This window comes from Monosiga brevicollis, genomic scaffold (assembly GCF_000002865.3).
Source record: "Monosiga brevicollis MX1 MONBRscaffold_53 genomic scaffold, whole genome shotgun sequence".
NCBI classification, from domain to species: Eukaryota; class Choanoflagellata; order Craspedida; family Salpingoecidae; genus Monosiga; species Monosiga brevicollis.
In genome coordinates this window covers 93,038-106,634 of record NW_001865090.1, presented here as the reverse complement: position 1 = coordinate 106,634, position 13,597 = coordinate 93,038, and the positions used below count along the sequence as shown (strand labels likewise).

The 13,597-nt window shown below is 53.4% G+C and overlaps 2 protein-coding genes across 2 annotated transcripts; both read left to right on the top strand.

Annotated features, from left to right (window-relative positions):
- Nucleotides 1-2,472: 2,472 nt before the first annotated feature.
- MONBRDRAFT_13047 (uncharacterized protein) lies at nt 2,473-4,836 on the top strand (the record flags this gene model as incomplete). The annotated part of the gene is made up of 2 exons (XM_001750948.1): nt 2,473-2,827; nt 3,077-4,836. 2 exons carry the CDS (start codon nt 2,473-2,475, stop codon nt 4,834-4,836), a joined length of 2,115 nt encoding a protein of 704 aa, XP_001751000.1.
- A 1,193-nt stretch (nt 4,837-6,029) lies between these two features.
- MONBRDRAFT_34794 (uncharacterized protein) lies at nt 6,030-7,923 on the top strand (the record flags this gene model as incomplete). Its single annotated transcript, XM_001750947.1, has 8 exons — nt 6,030-6,209; nt 6,315-6,408; nt 6,500-6,710; nt 6,827-6,968; nt 7,060-7,140; nt 7,270-7,332; nt 7,440-7,571; nt 7,651-7,923. The coding sequence occupies 8 exons, from the start codon at nt 6,030-6,032 to the stop codon at nt 7,732-7,734; spliced, it is 987 nt and encodes a 328-aa protein (XP_001750999.1). The 3' UTR covers nt 7,735-7,923.
- Between the last annotated feature and the right edge of the window lie 5,674 nt (nt 7,924-13,597).

The window sequence follows — 13,597 nt, the reverse complement described above, 5'->3', positions numbered from 1 at the left end:
GATGGACACAGCACCCGCATGTCGCTTGCAGTCACCAACTACCTTCGCTCGATCAACATTTTTTTATTTTTGATCCCCCCGAATACGAGCCATTGCCTATCCCCGAATGATCAATGGCATCAACATATCAATCGGACACGTATTTCTTATACACTGCGCCATTCACGGCAGCTAGTTGGAGAGGCAGCCACCCTCGACGAGGAATTGTGTGCTCTTTATTTTGCCATCCACTTTCAAAGCAGTCAAGTCAAACGGGTACAGGCTGCCTTCCGCCATGCAGGCATTACGCGCTTGGAGCGAGCTGTTAGACACATGAAGAACCAACCCTCACACGTTGAACCCGAGGATACAGCAGTGACGCCTCCCCAAAGCCCGGCAAGCACGCCATCTGGTTCAAGCACTCCGAGGTCAAACACAACGCCGCAGCCACTGGTACGGGTTTGGGACGCCAATTGGAGTCTTGATGAAGGCCGGGCGCACTTCGATCGTCTGGCTGCGAGTTTTTCACGCCTTGAAGAGCGTCATCAAGATATGATTCGCTCGACGCCGCGTCAGCGCCGCCTACTCGATCGCATCACGCCTCAAGAGCGGTAACGACGGCGACGTGCCCCCATTTTTGGGCCAATGTCATCGGGGCCAAGCGCCGCAGATCTCGAAGGGCGTGAGCGGCGCCGTGTTCATCTTCATGCGTCGAGGGAACGACGAGCAACAAGAGTGGCAAATGAAGCTGATCTACGTGCTGCTTTGAACGTACAACGCATCACGATTGCCAACCTGAAAAGCTTCTGTCGATCGCATTGCCTCGGCACGACTGGCAGCCGTGCCGAGCTCATCGCACGCACGAGGACACAACTCGAGCTCCCACAGCCCCCAACCACTCCCTCATCGCCAGGCAGGCCAGCTGGGGAGGTATTCGAGCCTTTGGCAACCCCTTTGGCGCAGATTGAGTCCCGAGAGGACGCCGAGCTCACCCCCATGCCTGCGTCTCCGCCGCGTGATGACCGAAATTCACTTCCCTCAGATTCAACCCCGCCCACTCTTACAGCAGCATCAGCAGCACCTTCTCTTGACCGAATCGTTGAAGAGGAGCCTCAAGAACCTATTGCGCGTGTCGGAGGTCACTTTGCAGACTCCGATCTCCAGTTTTGGCTCCGAGACTATACCTCTCAAACTCAACCATTTCAGGACGCAACGGGCCTCGAATCAAACGCGCCAGCCGCGCCTCTGGCCTGCTCAAATACAGACCAGAACGAGATTGATTTGCTCATCAGGGCTTGCGACGAGAGTACCAAAAAGTACAAGGCGTATATCGACTCACTGATCGCACTAGAGCCCCATACTTCCACGTCTTAAAAATAACACGAATTGAACCTTATTTATTACAACCGCCACCACTGCACGAAAACCCACTTTTCTACTGATTTTTCTCGCCCTACCTAATTGAGCATCTTTGAAAAGCTGGTTGCCCCAAGCCTCCCTGCACCACCGTCCCCGATAGACGAGAAACGTCGTGTATCAAGTTCTCACAAGTTCCAGAGCAGGCACGTCCTATAGAAGAAACAAAACAATAATGTAACTCTTGATGTAGGGCAGCCACGCTCAAAAAATGGCATCTGACAAATTCAACAGATCTGTGCGGTTTGAATCATTCCAAGTGGGCTGAGATCTGACCACAATCAACGCCGACCGCCATCCAACAAATCACCCCTATGAGGTGCGACCTCCTCTCCAACAACCATTTTTGACAACATTTGAAAATTTTATTTTTGGTAACAAATGTCCAAAGGTAACAAATACCCTCGGTGACTGTACAGTTCACTGTACATCCTGGGGGTAACTTTTTGTCTCGGGAAACTATTTCTTGTGGTTTTGGGTTTGAGCCAAACAAATTCATGGCCAAACCGTTCCTTCGAAATGGCAGCAGGACCTGACCTTGCACATGGTATACCTCATCACAGCTTCGTGTTAGAAGGTGTTGCAGCTGCACAGTGCGATAAAACATGACTCTTGGACCATGGCGCTCAAGAGGTGCCATTTTTTTCGTTTCTATCTCGAGTTACGGCGCTGCCATTTCGTGGCTTGTTCGCATGGAAGGCTCTTCTCGCCCTCTCGCCGATGATGGAGCCCAGGCCTTCGACATGTATCAATGGCGGGTACACACGTGAACACAAGGTACCTAGCATTGGCATCTGACTGATGGACAAACTATTTTGCAAGAAAACTTGGACGAGGGAGAGATCAACACCGATGAAGGGCTGGGTTTTCGATTGCCTCTCATCTCAAATCTTTCTGTACAGGCGCAGCGTCGTGTGCAAGCCACGCATGCTCTGGAGATGTACGAGCTAGTTCGCCGTGGTACTGCCACAGAGACTGCTGTCAGGGACAAGGCTCGAAAGGATGGCATTGGGCGCATTTCTCGGTCCCAACTGAAGCTTCTTTGCCCTACCAGACCCTCTCACGTGAAGATGGGGCATGTCACTGCCCCTGTACGGCGTTTCCCGCTGTGAATTCGAGGCTGCCCGCGGTCGACGCCGGAGAGGAGACGTCATCCATGATGGACGACAGCTCTGCACAAAGGCAGAACGTGTCATTCTTGCCAATTGGCTGTCGACAATGAGCGATTTGCGCAGCAGTCGAACCAGAAGTCAATCAACGCTAGCCATTTGTGAGATTCTACAAGTTCGCGAACGCGCGTTGCAAGACCAAACACGCCTCCAACCGGTTATTGCAGACAGCATTGCGCCTTTATCGGCACCAGAACGGAAGCTTCTGCGGCAAAAAGAGGCGTACGATCTATCTCCAGCTGAGGCTGTCCGCCCCACAATTAGTAAGCAGTGGTTTCGAGCCCTTGAGAAGGAGTTTGATTTGAAGCTCACCAAGGGGCCAGAGCCTTGGCTTTGACTCAGACAACCTGCGAGGCGTATTTTACATGCCTGGAGGATGCTCTCTCCAGATTAGATTTTGTACATCAGTCTGGGCGCCATGTCGGATGTATCAAGGCATCATGTAAGTTGGCTGATCGTCGCTCCCAAGATAGCCTTTTTTTTGGCCCTCTTACGCCATGCGTTTGCCGTAGGCTTATCGCGCATTTGGGGTGTTGATGAGATGCCGGGCCTACGCACTGGACTTGGCACGACGCAGGTGTACACCTCAATGGCTCGACGCGAGGATGCCGGGGTTGTGCGAGGTCGAACACACAACGAGCCAGTCACCGCTGTTTTGGCAATTTGCATGGATGGTGACATGGCCCCACCCATGATGATACATGCGCGACGGGCCTTGAGTCCGCGAGCTATTGGTCCTGCCCAACTTCCGTCTACAGTTGCATCCGACGCGTCATTTGACCACTTCATGATTTGCAGCACCCATTCAGGCTATATCAATCGGCGCCTTTTTGTTGCCTTTTGTCGGCGGCTCAGGGCATACATTGGCGATCAAGAGCCATTGTTGCTGCTTTCAGACGGCCATACCACGCGCATCGACGCTGATGTTGTTGCATACCTTCGTACCATCAACATTTTTCTCCTTGTCATCCCACCCAACACCAGCCATGCCCTTGCGCCATCTGACCAATGGCATTGCTATATCCATCAGAAGCGGCGAGACCTGTGTTTGCTCACAACCGGGGTTGTGTATGGGCATGCCCCAACGTTGGACGAAGAAATTCAGGCGCTCTACCGTGCCATTAATGTTCAACGCGAGTACCCAAGTCGGATTCAATCTGCATTTCGTCATGCTGGGTTGTCCAAAACCTCTCGAGGCACGGAACATATGTCAAGCCAACCCAGGTTATCGCGTGCGCACTCGCCAAACCCACGGCGCCGTGTCACCACTGAAGGATCAACAACGCCCTCTCACATACGCCACGCAAGCCGTGAGATCGATGAGGACATGCCTCGAACGCCAACTCCTCCAAGTTCCGACTCGACACCCTTCAGCTCCAGCATGTCTACCCCGCGGAAGATTGCAAAAGCACGCAGCTTAAGCAAAGCTTGCGAGCGACTTCAAGGCGTTGTTAGTCAGCTTCAACACGCGTTGGACAGCAGTCGTGTTGCATTGACCAACTTGCAAGTTGATCTGAGCCCGAGGCTTCAAATACCAACTCCTCGCCGAGGCTCTCGGCGGTCCCAGGTTTGGGGTGGCCTGTCTTGGGGTGACAGCGCACTTCGCCTCGAGCAGCAACAACAAGCCAGGAGGCATCACGTTCGACGCAACCAGCGTCATGCAAGCGAGGCAGATCTATGCGCAGCTTTAGGGGTGCACAGGATCACAATATCGGCCCTCAAAGCCGCGTGTCGTGATCGTCGTTTATCCTCAACCGGGAGTCGCGCAGACCTCATCAGCCGTGTTCGAGGCTCATTGGGTCTCCAATCACCTGACACTGCGTTTTCACATGCAGAACAAGTGCAAGGCTTCACCGAGCAAGATCCTGTACGTGATACAGCTGCGTCATCGGCTTCCATACCCCCAACGATGGCCAGCACCCCTCTGACATCCTCTGATACGGGGATGTCGCAAGAAACCGAGGATCCTGTCTTAGCTGACACAAATACAGCATCCACAATGCATTTATCAGTGAACCCAGATGAATGCGGATCGAATGAATACCATCTTGCTCACAACGCCCCTGCTGACTTTGCGTTCTGGCTTCGACCCATCCCTGCAAACACGTTACTATCATCACGTGAAGAGCAAGACCACAACCCGTCAACGCTTGCAGCAATGGAGATGGTCCAGCCGGATCCTCTTGAGATGCAACAAATTATTGAACGTCTTGACGACGGCTGCCGCCGTCATCGAGATCATATGGCTGCGTTGAAGCGCCCCCACACCTAAATTTGGTCCTACCAGCGCCTCGCTGCGAAAGTACGTCACGTTACAAATTCTATTGCAGCCTGTGGCAGCGTTCGCTTGAGCAGAGTTTCAACAGCACATAAGTTTGAGCAAGGTGCCCACATGCTCAATGTTTGAATTTTAAGAATGCAATACTCGTAGATGTCCTGTAGGGCGTCTGCCAATGTGACCCTGTGCCTCCGTGCCCGTGTTAGCGTCAAATCCGTGCTTCCACGCATTTGAGCACTCCCACTGCTTTCGCACACACTCAGCATCGGTCGCTATGGGTCTTCCTATTGGTATCCCATAGCTGCGACGACCTCACACTGACACCTACACTTGGACCCCCTGGGCCTGGTCCTCCTCGTGGGAGTCACATGAGTAAACACCGCGTGTGACGCGGTCCCCACGATGCCTGGGCAGCTGCCCTGGGGCAATAAGCTTGTGACTACTGTTGTTTCCCTTTGTTGGGGTACCTGCGGTCGGGCACGAGTTGCACTTTCCCTATCCTCGGGATTGAGCGACTCTACAGCTATTCTAACGGTGCACCTGGTCTGGTCACTGTGAATGCTTGCCGACCGCAGGTACGTCAAGCCCCCTGCCATTCTGTCTTCCCTTTGCTCTCCTGTGTGCTCTGCTCTCTTGTGACTTTCCCTATCCTCGGGATTGAGCGACTCTACAGCTATTCTAACGGTGCACCTGGTCTGGTCACTGTGAATGCTTGCCGACCGCAGCTGGTTCAATTGACCTCAAGACACCACCAAAGCTTTCGCTCCGTCCCGACGGACGTCTCTCAAACCTCTCTCAAAACGCTTCCTCAAACCTACGCGCTTCCTCGCAACCCAAAGACGGCCTCCAGACGTGCTGGAGCCTGACAGCCCGACCCAAAGGCGCCTGCTCCAAAATAGCCCTTCAAAGCGCTGAAATGCCTGAGATTGCTCTTGTTGAGTGATCAATAACTAAGGCCATGCCATCTCCGTGGGCTCTGCGCCATCAATTTTCCACTTGATATTGTTGTTCGCGCCCGACAAGCCTTGAAAGATAAAGACTTTGACCGTGCCTGCCCAAAAAGAAGTCGAAAAAAGAGCAAAATCCTCAAAATGAAAAACTGCAAGAAATAGTTTCCCGAGACAAAAAGTTACCCCCACTGTACATGTACATCGTAACATGAAATTTTTTCTTCAAAGCGTTGCAGCATGGCAAAGCCGAGGGTGCTGGTCACGGTCGGTCCGTCCAACTCCTTCAAGTTGGAGGCCATTGATCCAGGCTTTGAGCCCAAGATGCGTGATAGCGTAGAGCTTGTGTGTCTAGAGGATGCCATAGCTGCGGCCGAGACCAATCCGGTCCAGGTTTGGGCCTGTTTTGCACACAGCTCGGTGCGTAGAACAATTTTGGTTGAATCCGGAGCTCTAAGATCCAGTGATGGATGCAGTCTGTGATGTGTGGTCTCATGGCGGATTTTGCTGCCCACCATCGAGCAGGTCAACCCGGACGTCGTTCGCAAAATTTCACCACGCAACACGTTGCGAGCTGTCGTCAACTATGGTGTGGGCACGGATCACATCGACCTCAAAGGTGCGGCTCGCAGTCCATGTCAGCCACGGCAATATTGCTGCGACTTTGTGTCCAATGAGCAGCTGAACTGTGGCGTGCGCGTGTTGCATAGGGTTGGCGGAGATGGGTGTCCCTGTGAGCAATACACCGGGTGTCCTTAACGATGCGACAGCCGAAATGGGCTGGGCCCTCTTGATGGCTTGTGCCCGCCGTATCCCTCAATGCGACCAGTTTTGTCGCACGGGTCAGTTCAGCAAGTACAATAACCTGGTCTATATGGGAAAGGCTATCGCCGAGACTACACTCGGCATCGTGGGTTTGGGGTGCGTCGTTGCTGCTCAAGCCAGCAGATGCCTGCACGTTTGGCGTTCAAGCGTGTTGCAATTTCTTGCTGAGACGGGTCCTTATCATCGTCTCATCTTGATGTGCTTGAGTATAGCCGCATCGGACAAGCCGTGGCCGAGCGCGCCGTGGGCTTTCGCATGCAAGTTTTGTATGCGGGGCGCTCGCGTCAACCTGTTGAGGTGGAGGCACGCTGTGGAAACGCACAGCATGTCCCGCTTGATGACCTGCTTGCGCGTGTAAGTTTTCGACATTGGCTGCATTCGCGCATGGCACGGTTGATGTGCTCGCTTACCCAAGAGTGTGCTCACGTGTCATGTGGCGGGACAGTCAGACTACGTGGTGCTTTGCTGTCCGGCAACGGCAGAGACAAACAAGCTCATGAACAAAGAGCGACTTCACATGATGAAAGTACGACACGTTTGTGTTTCTACACTTGTTCTCTCTGCAAGTCGAGCAAGTTGACCTACTCAAGTTGCGTTTGACCCCTTCCTTTTTTTTTTTTCTCATGTTCGCTTGTCCTTCTGGGGTGGTGATCAGTCCACAGCCTCCTTGATCAATATTGCCCGCGGCACTGTTGTGGATACGGACGCACTGGTCGAGGTAGGTGTCACACTGGCTCCTTGCACCGGAGCTGCACATCCCTTCCTTGCACCAGCCTTTTTTCTTCCATGGTAAAGATGAACGGAATTGCACGATCACGATCATAGGTGCTTCGCACCAAAGTCATTGACAGTGCAGGGCTTGATGTTTTTGAGCCCGAGCCATTGCCCACAGACCATGAGCTCTACACTCTCGACAACGTTGCTTTGGCTCCGCATCGCGGCAGTGCAACTTTCGAGGTCCGTCACAGGACTCGCAGTTTGTTGAGATGCCGTATTCATGCATGGTTCTTAACAATGCAACAATGTGCCTTGATAGACGCGCGCGGCCATGCTCAAGCTGGTGTGTGATAACATTTTTGCTGCTGTCGCGGGCGAGGAGCTCCTGACGCGCTGCAATTGAGTCCGAGTTTGGAAGGTAGTGGTGCCAGCCGAAGCATTCGACATGCACGCATTGTCTGCACTTCAATTACTCGAGTCAAACTACAAGGTTGACGCACAGCGTCAAAATGACCTATCATAGCCGCCTTGAAGGCGTTTTGCTTGCCGGTGGTTCTCATTAAGCTGAGGCACCCAATCGAGCCTGCCAGAATCCTTTGCCATAGGAGAGCAAGATCTCGTGTCCCCGTTTTATCTATTCGATGACATGTCCCATCACACGAGTCAGGCGTACAGGGAGAAATTCACTTGGGGCTCATGGGTTACAGATTCCTCTCTCACCCCCTGTTTGCTCTTGACAAAAATACGCATGACGGGCTTGCCATCTGCGAGCTCTGAGTAAACAGGAAGGATTTGCAATTGCAAAATGAGAGAGGATAAAAAAAAGACGGTGGTGTGGAGAGAACTCAAACCCAAACGCCTTGCTCAACAAACCTGCTCGAAATTCAGCATTGGCTGCTGTCGCTCCTGGCACACCACGGTAATCATTGATGAACCGCGCCTACAACAACAAGCGGTGCAGTCTGTGTGATGCGTGGGTGTTGCTGGCGTCAGCTCAAGCCCTCAAGGGACTGTCAGACACACCTCGTTGCCTTGGCCATCTGCATCGATTGAGAGTTGCTCTGCCAAGCGGAGAGAGTAATCGCTGCGTTCATCAATCCCCCATCATGCCGGCAAGAAACATTGCATAGAAGGTGAGAGGCGATGGGGACGGTTCGTAGCCCAGCACGACCCATTCGCCGCCTATTCGACGCTTGGAAGCGGCTGGAGCAGGCGTGCCTGGTCTGGGAGCATTCGTCGTCCAAGCTGACATAGCCGTGATAATCAGCCACCCAATCGCCATGCTTGAGATTGGCCGCAGCAAAAAGCCCATGCTACTCATTGACGGCCGCATTAGCACACGCGCGCTCGGAGGCATCGGTCATTCGAGCATTCTGGGGCTGACAGCTCTCTACCTGGCCGCAAGCTGGGTGCGCCGAGTCTTGGATGGCTTGGATTCGGGTTCGGCTTGCGCCCGAGGGTTGTCGATACGGTGGCAAGCGCTGCCAGGCAGGATCTGGACTGCTTTTGCAAAGCTCCGCGGCTCTCCTCGAGTAGACATCACTCTTGATCAACCGCACCCGAGTGTCCCGCGGCCAGCCTCGTGGAGCTGCCATGATGATGATGATGATGATCGAGAAAATGAGAAAGTCCTTTCATTACTCACAAAATACAACAACATCAAACCTCTCTCTCTCTCTCTGTTGTTACATGTGGTAGTTGTGCTTTTCCCTTTCTCTCTTTCTCAAACCGACCAAACCAATTCATTCTTCCTCTTCACACTTTTTTTTGTTTTTTTTTCACACACATGCATGTCAATGCGTTTTGATCCCAAAAAGTTGATTCACATGTCACATGACAGAAGAAAACTCTCACCCTTCGATTTCACAAGCAGCAAGGTTAGACAAAACACCGTTTGTGGTTCTGGCGGCTTGTCCCGATTAAAGACTGCGCAACCGCGATAGATGCCAAGGAAGATGGAAGAAAAGGACACGACGATGGCTTTTGCCAAGCCTCACAGGTGCAGTTACTACAGTTGTGTGCCCTCAACCTCCAACACCTTCTTCAATGCAAAATCATAGAGGAGAGTAAACTGCTCCAGTGTTTGAATGGTCATGGGACGTTGGGAGCGCACGATCGAGACCATGGTGCGCACGTCTGGGATGTAGCCTTTGCGAGTCTGTTCGAACATGCGGCAAAATGTGTGAGCGAAGCAAGAGCCAAAAACAAATCAGATCAATCTACCAGTGACGCACCTTATTGGCAATCACGTCACTCAAGACCACTACACCCGAACGCCCAACGCCGGCGCTGCAATGCACCAGCAACGGGGCTGGTCGAGGCATTTCTGCCTGGAATGTCTCCAGCTGCAAAAAAACCATCGCCGTGAACATCTCAACCACCCCCAGCATCATTGGCACGGCAATACAGCATGAACATACTTGTGCTTGAAATCGGACCAGGTCCTCAAGGTCCGAAGGTACGCCATGATCCGGCCAAGACAAGAACTGACGGGGAAAAAAAATAAAAGGCAAACCAGGAAATTGGGCCAACCATGAATAAGCGCTAGTGGCGCGACATGATTGTTCTTTCCATGCTACGTATGCACCAACAAACAATTTCATTGACCAGTGTGCAGCACAGACGCAGGGCCTACCTGGCAATGCCGTACGACTCGAGATTGCGAGCGATAGTACAACTGCAGTTCCGTGATGTGCACCGTGTTAAACTCATCGCTATACGACGACAGGTGCTCCACAATCACATCGCCCGCGGTTTGCCGTTCACCCACGACCTGAGGCCAGTATGGATAGCACTTGTCGCGGCCGCCCTCTTGCAATTGCGTGACCATGGCAATTGTACCTACACCTTGCTGCGCGACCATTGTCCTGGATATCCAACAGAGACCATTGGTTAGAGGAGGTGGATGCTCATGTCTTTCACCGCAGACCTAGCCTAACCCGCAGCGGCTTTGTTTGTTGTTTTTTTTTTTCCAAAAAAAAAAAAAACAAAAGAACAAAAAAAACAAAACAAAAAAAAAGGCAATAGACCACGACAAGGCCGTCGTACCAAAAGTCATTGACCGTCGCCTGAAGGGGACCTTGAGCCATGATGTACTTGAGGTCATGTGGCTCATCGGGAAACACAATATGGTCCGCATTAATGTAGTCGCGTTCAGGAGGTACCCCCAACAAGCGTACACGATTGGTGTTGGTTGCCAAAATCTGCACATCAAGCCAGGCGGAACATGAAACCAGTCGGATAGCGCTGTATCGCAAGCGAGGCTCATGCCAAGGCGCAGTGAGATCAAGGGCAAAGCAGCTTACGTTGCGGTAGCGGTTGCTGCGAAGGGAGCCTGGGCGTTTTGCCATGCTAAAGTTCTCCGGCCTCGCCTCATCAAGCAACAGGTCCTTTTCAGCCTCTAGGGCATGCCAATCCTCCCGAGCACGGGCTCGGTCGGCGTTGAGTCGGGTCAACATGGTGGTGACTGGGTCCGAATAGCTTAGTTGATCCGGATGAACCACGCCCACAATCGCCTTGCCGTCCACAATGGCGTCATCCATCTACAACAGATGGTTATATTCCACAGGCGCACAGAATAGCAGCCCAAACAAAACCGTGAGAGGGATGGGATGTGCAGAATGGCACGCGTGCCTGCCTGCAATGAGTGATGAAGGCGCGCATGCGCAAAAACCCACCCCAGATTCCTGTAGCATGTAACGTGAACCAGGAGCAGCCGGGGTGCCGATATGCGATCCCATTTGCATGTCGCGGTAGTCGCTGATGGCAGACTGAGGCCCATCGATCCATGCACTGGTAGCCAAGGTATCCAGGGAGATGGCATCCGTACCAGCGCTCTTTGGCCTGCCCATCGAGTCCATTGTGGTCACTGAAGCCCCACCACGGCGACGGGCCACAAACACGGCCAGCAAAACGATGAGCAAGAGTGCGCCCAGCACAGCGACCAGAGCAAAGACCCAGGTTGGAGTGCTGTCGCTCGACTGGGAGCTGCCTTGCAAGACTGGCGGCGCGGTCGACGTTGTGACAATCAAGCACTCTGAGGTTCCCCGCAATCAATAGCAACAAAACAAAGAGAAGAATAGCGTTTGTGAGAACGGCCAATGCCTGTCCAAAACCGAGTCCAAACAGAAGCAAACCAGCCAGGGAAATGAGACAAAACTTTACCGCGATCAGTCGTGGCGGTTGGTGCCGACGCTTCCTGTTCATTTGCACCGTTGCAAGCAGTGGCATCGCCACAAATGCGATCGCTCGAGTAGGTCGGGGCCACAAGCTCAAAGCTGAGTTGAGCCTCGTCTCCACAAAAGCTGTGCAGCCATTCCAAACCCATCTGCGTGATCGGTCAGTGGAATTGAGAAGAGCACGCTGCAGACCAAAAGTCAAACCGTCCAAACATAAGCTCAGCGCTTTCAGCCAACCTGCATGCAAGGAAGAGAAGCATCATAACCCGATGTCCCTGCGGTGACTTCACCGACCAACTCGTCGCAAGCTGCGCAGTGAGACAGGGGCAGAGCTGCAGGGGAAAGCTGTAGATCTCCCCGGCACGACTGAAGCATGAGGCGGGCGCAAGTGCCCGGTACAACAGTTGCGCCATCTACGACGCAGCACAAATACGTAGCAGTAAGGGGCACGGCTGCAGAAGCGGGCTGTATCAAATCCTTAGCCCTCTTGGGTCATAGTTGCCATACCTGCAAGTGCTGCTGTACAGGCCTGGCAGACGGCGTTGGTGCTGGTGGAAACATATCTGCACTGCGTCAAATTACCGCACACGCGATCGCTCCGACTTGTGCGTTCTGTAGCAACGAATTGAGTGGGATTGGTACAGAGCGGGCTGCCAGCAAAGCAAACGGCCGTGGTCAAGCACGTGGAGACGAGCGCACAGCCACGATCCTAGATCACGTCAACCAAGTGTGAGACAGGCGATGAACTGCAATGCCACGTCATAGGAAATTGTTCAAACTAGCCCAAGCGCGTTGTTCCTCTCCCCGCACCCCCCCCCCCCCCCCCTTTTTTTTTCCTCCTCTCTTCTCAACTTGATGGCAGGGGCATGGCCCGAACCAGGGCCGACAGCACACTGACCGAGGTCGCTGTTGGAGCGGCTGTCTGATACTCATTGGCGTCGCACTCTTGGATAGTGTCGCAAATGCGGTTGCTCGAAATCGTCGGGGCCGCAAGCTCATAGCGGTTGCCCGTGCAGGAACGAACAACAAGGCAGGCACGGTCTGAGGTTGTTGTGGGTGCAGTGACCTCAAACTCTTCCGCAGTGCAAGTAGAAAGCGGAGAGCAAACTCGCGCACTCGAGGCCGTAGGCGGCGCGGTCTGAAATTCCGAGATGGTGCAGTTGGGCTGGTATGCACACTGACGGTCGGAAGTTGAGGTTGGAGCAGAGAGTTGATACTGTAAGCTGGAATCGGCGCAGCGTGTAACGGCCGCACAGATCCGATCGTGTGTGGTATTGCCCGGAAACACTTCATACTCGCCAAGACCGCAAGTTGAAAGCGCACGGCACCCGCGATTGCTGGTGGGGGTCGGTGCCACGACCTCAAAAGTGGCGCCCAACACGCACGTAGCCAGTGGCATGCAGACTCGATCTGTTGTGGGGGTGGGTGCCTCGCTTTCGTACTGCGCTTCCGCGCACTGTGTCAATGCTTGGCACACCCGGTTGCCAGGTTGACAAGGAGTGATTTCAAACTCATTCGAATCACATGTTCGGCATGCTTCACACACAGTATCAGCACGAGCCACGCACGCCTCCGCCTCGTATGAAGAGCTGTTGCAGATAGAGCACAGCTCACATACGGTCTGTGAATTACCTCCACAAGGTCTAAATCATGGCGCATCAAAACGCCCGTCAGTGCAGACCGAGTGAGCATGCATTCAAATTTAAGCAAGAAGAAGGAAAGCCTCCAGGACATCGCGCTGCCTTGGCTGAGATGAGATACTGCCGGATACGTACTCGAGCTCGAAGAAACCGCCGGTGCAGGGCTCACACAGGAGGCAAATCGTGTCTGAAGAGACGGTGCAGGGAATTTCTTCATAGGTACCCACTGCACACTGAGTGCAGTTCTCGCATTGGGTGTTACTGGTCGCAGAGCATAGCGCCGTCTATTGAAATGCCACCAAATTGCAGATTAGCCCCAAAGCATCTGGGCGATTTGGACAACTCCCCTTGAAAGCAAAAGCCGGGAAAAAAAAGGGGGGGGGGGGGGGGGGGGGGGGTAACAAAAAATCTGGGGAGGGGCGGGCCTAAAAAAAGTAAAACCCCCCCA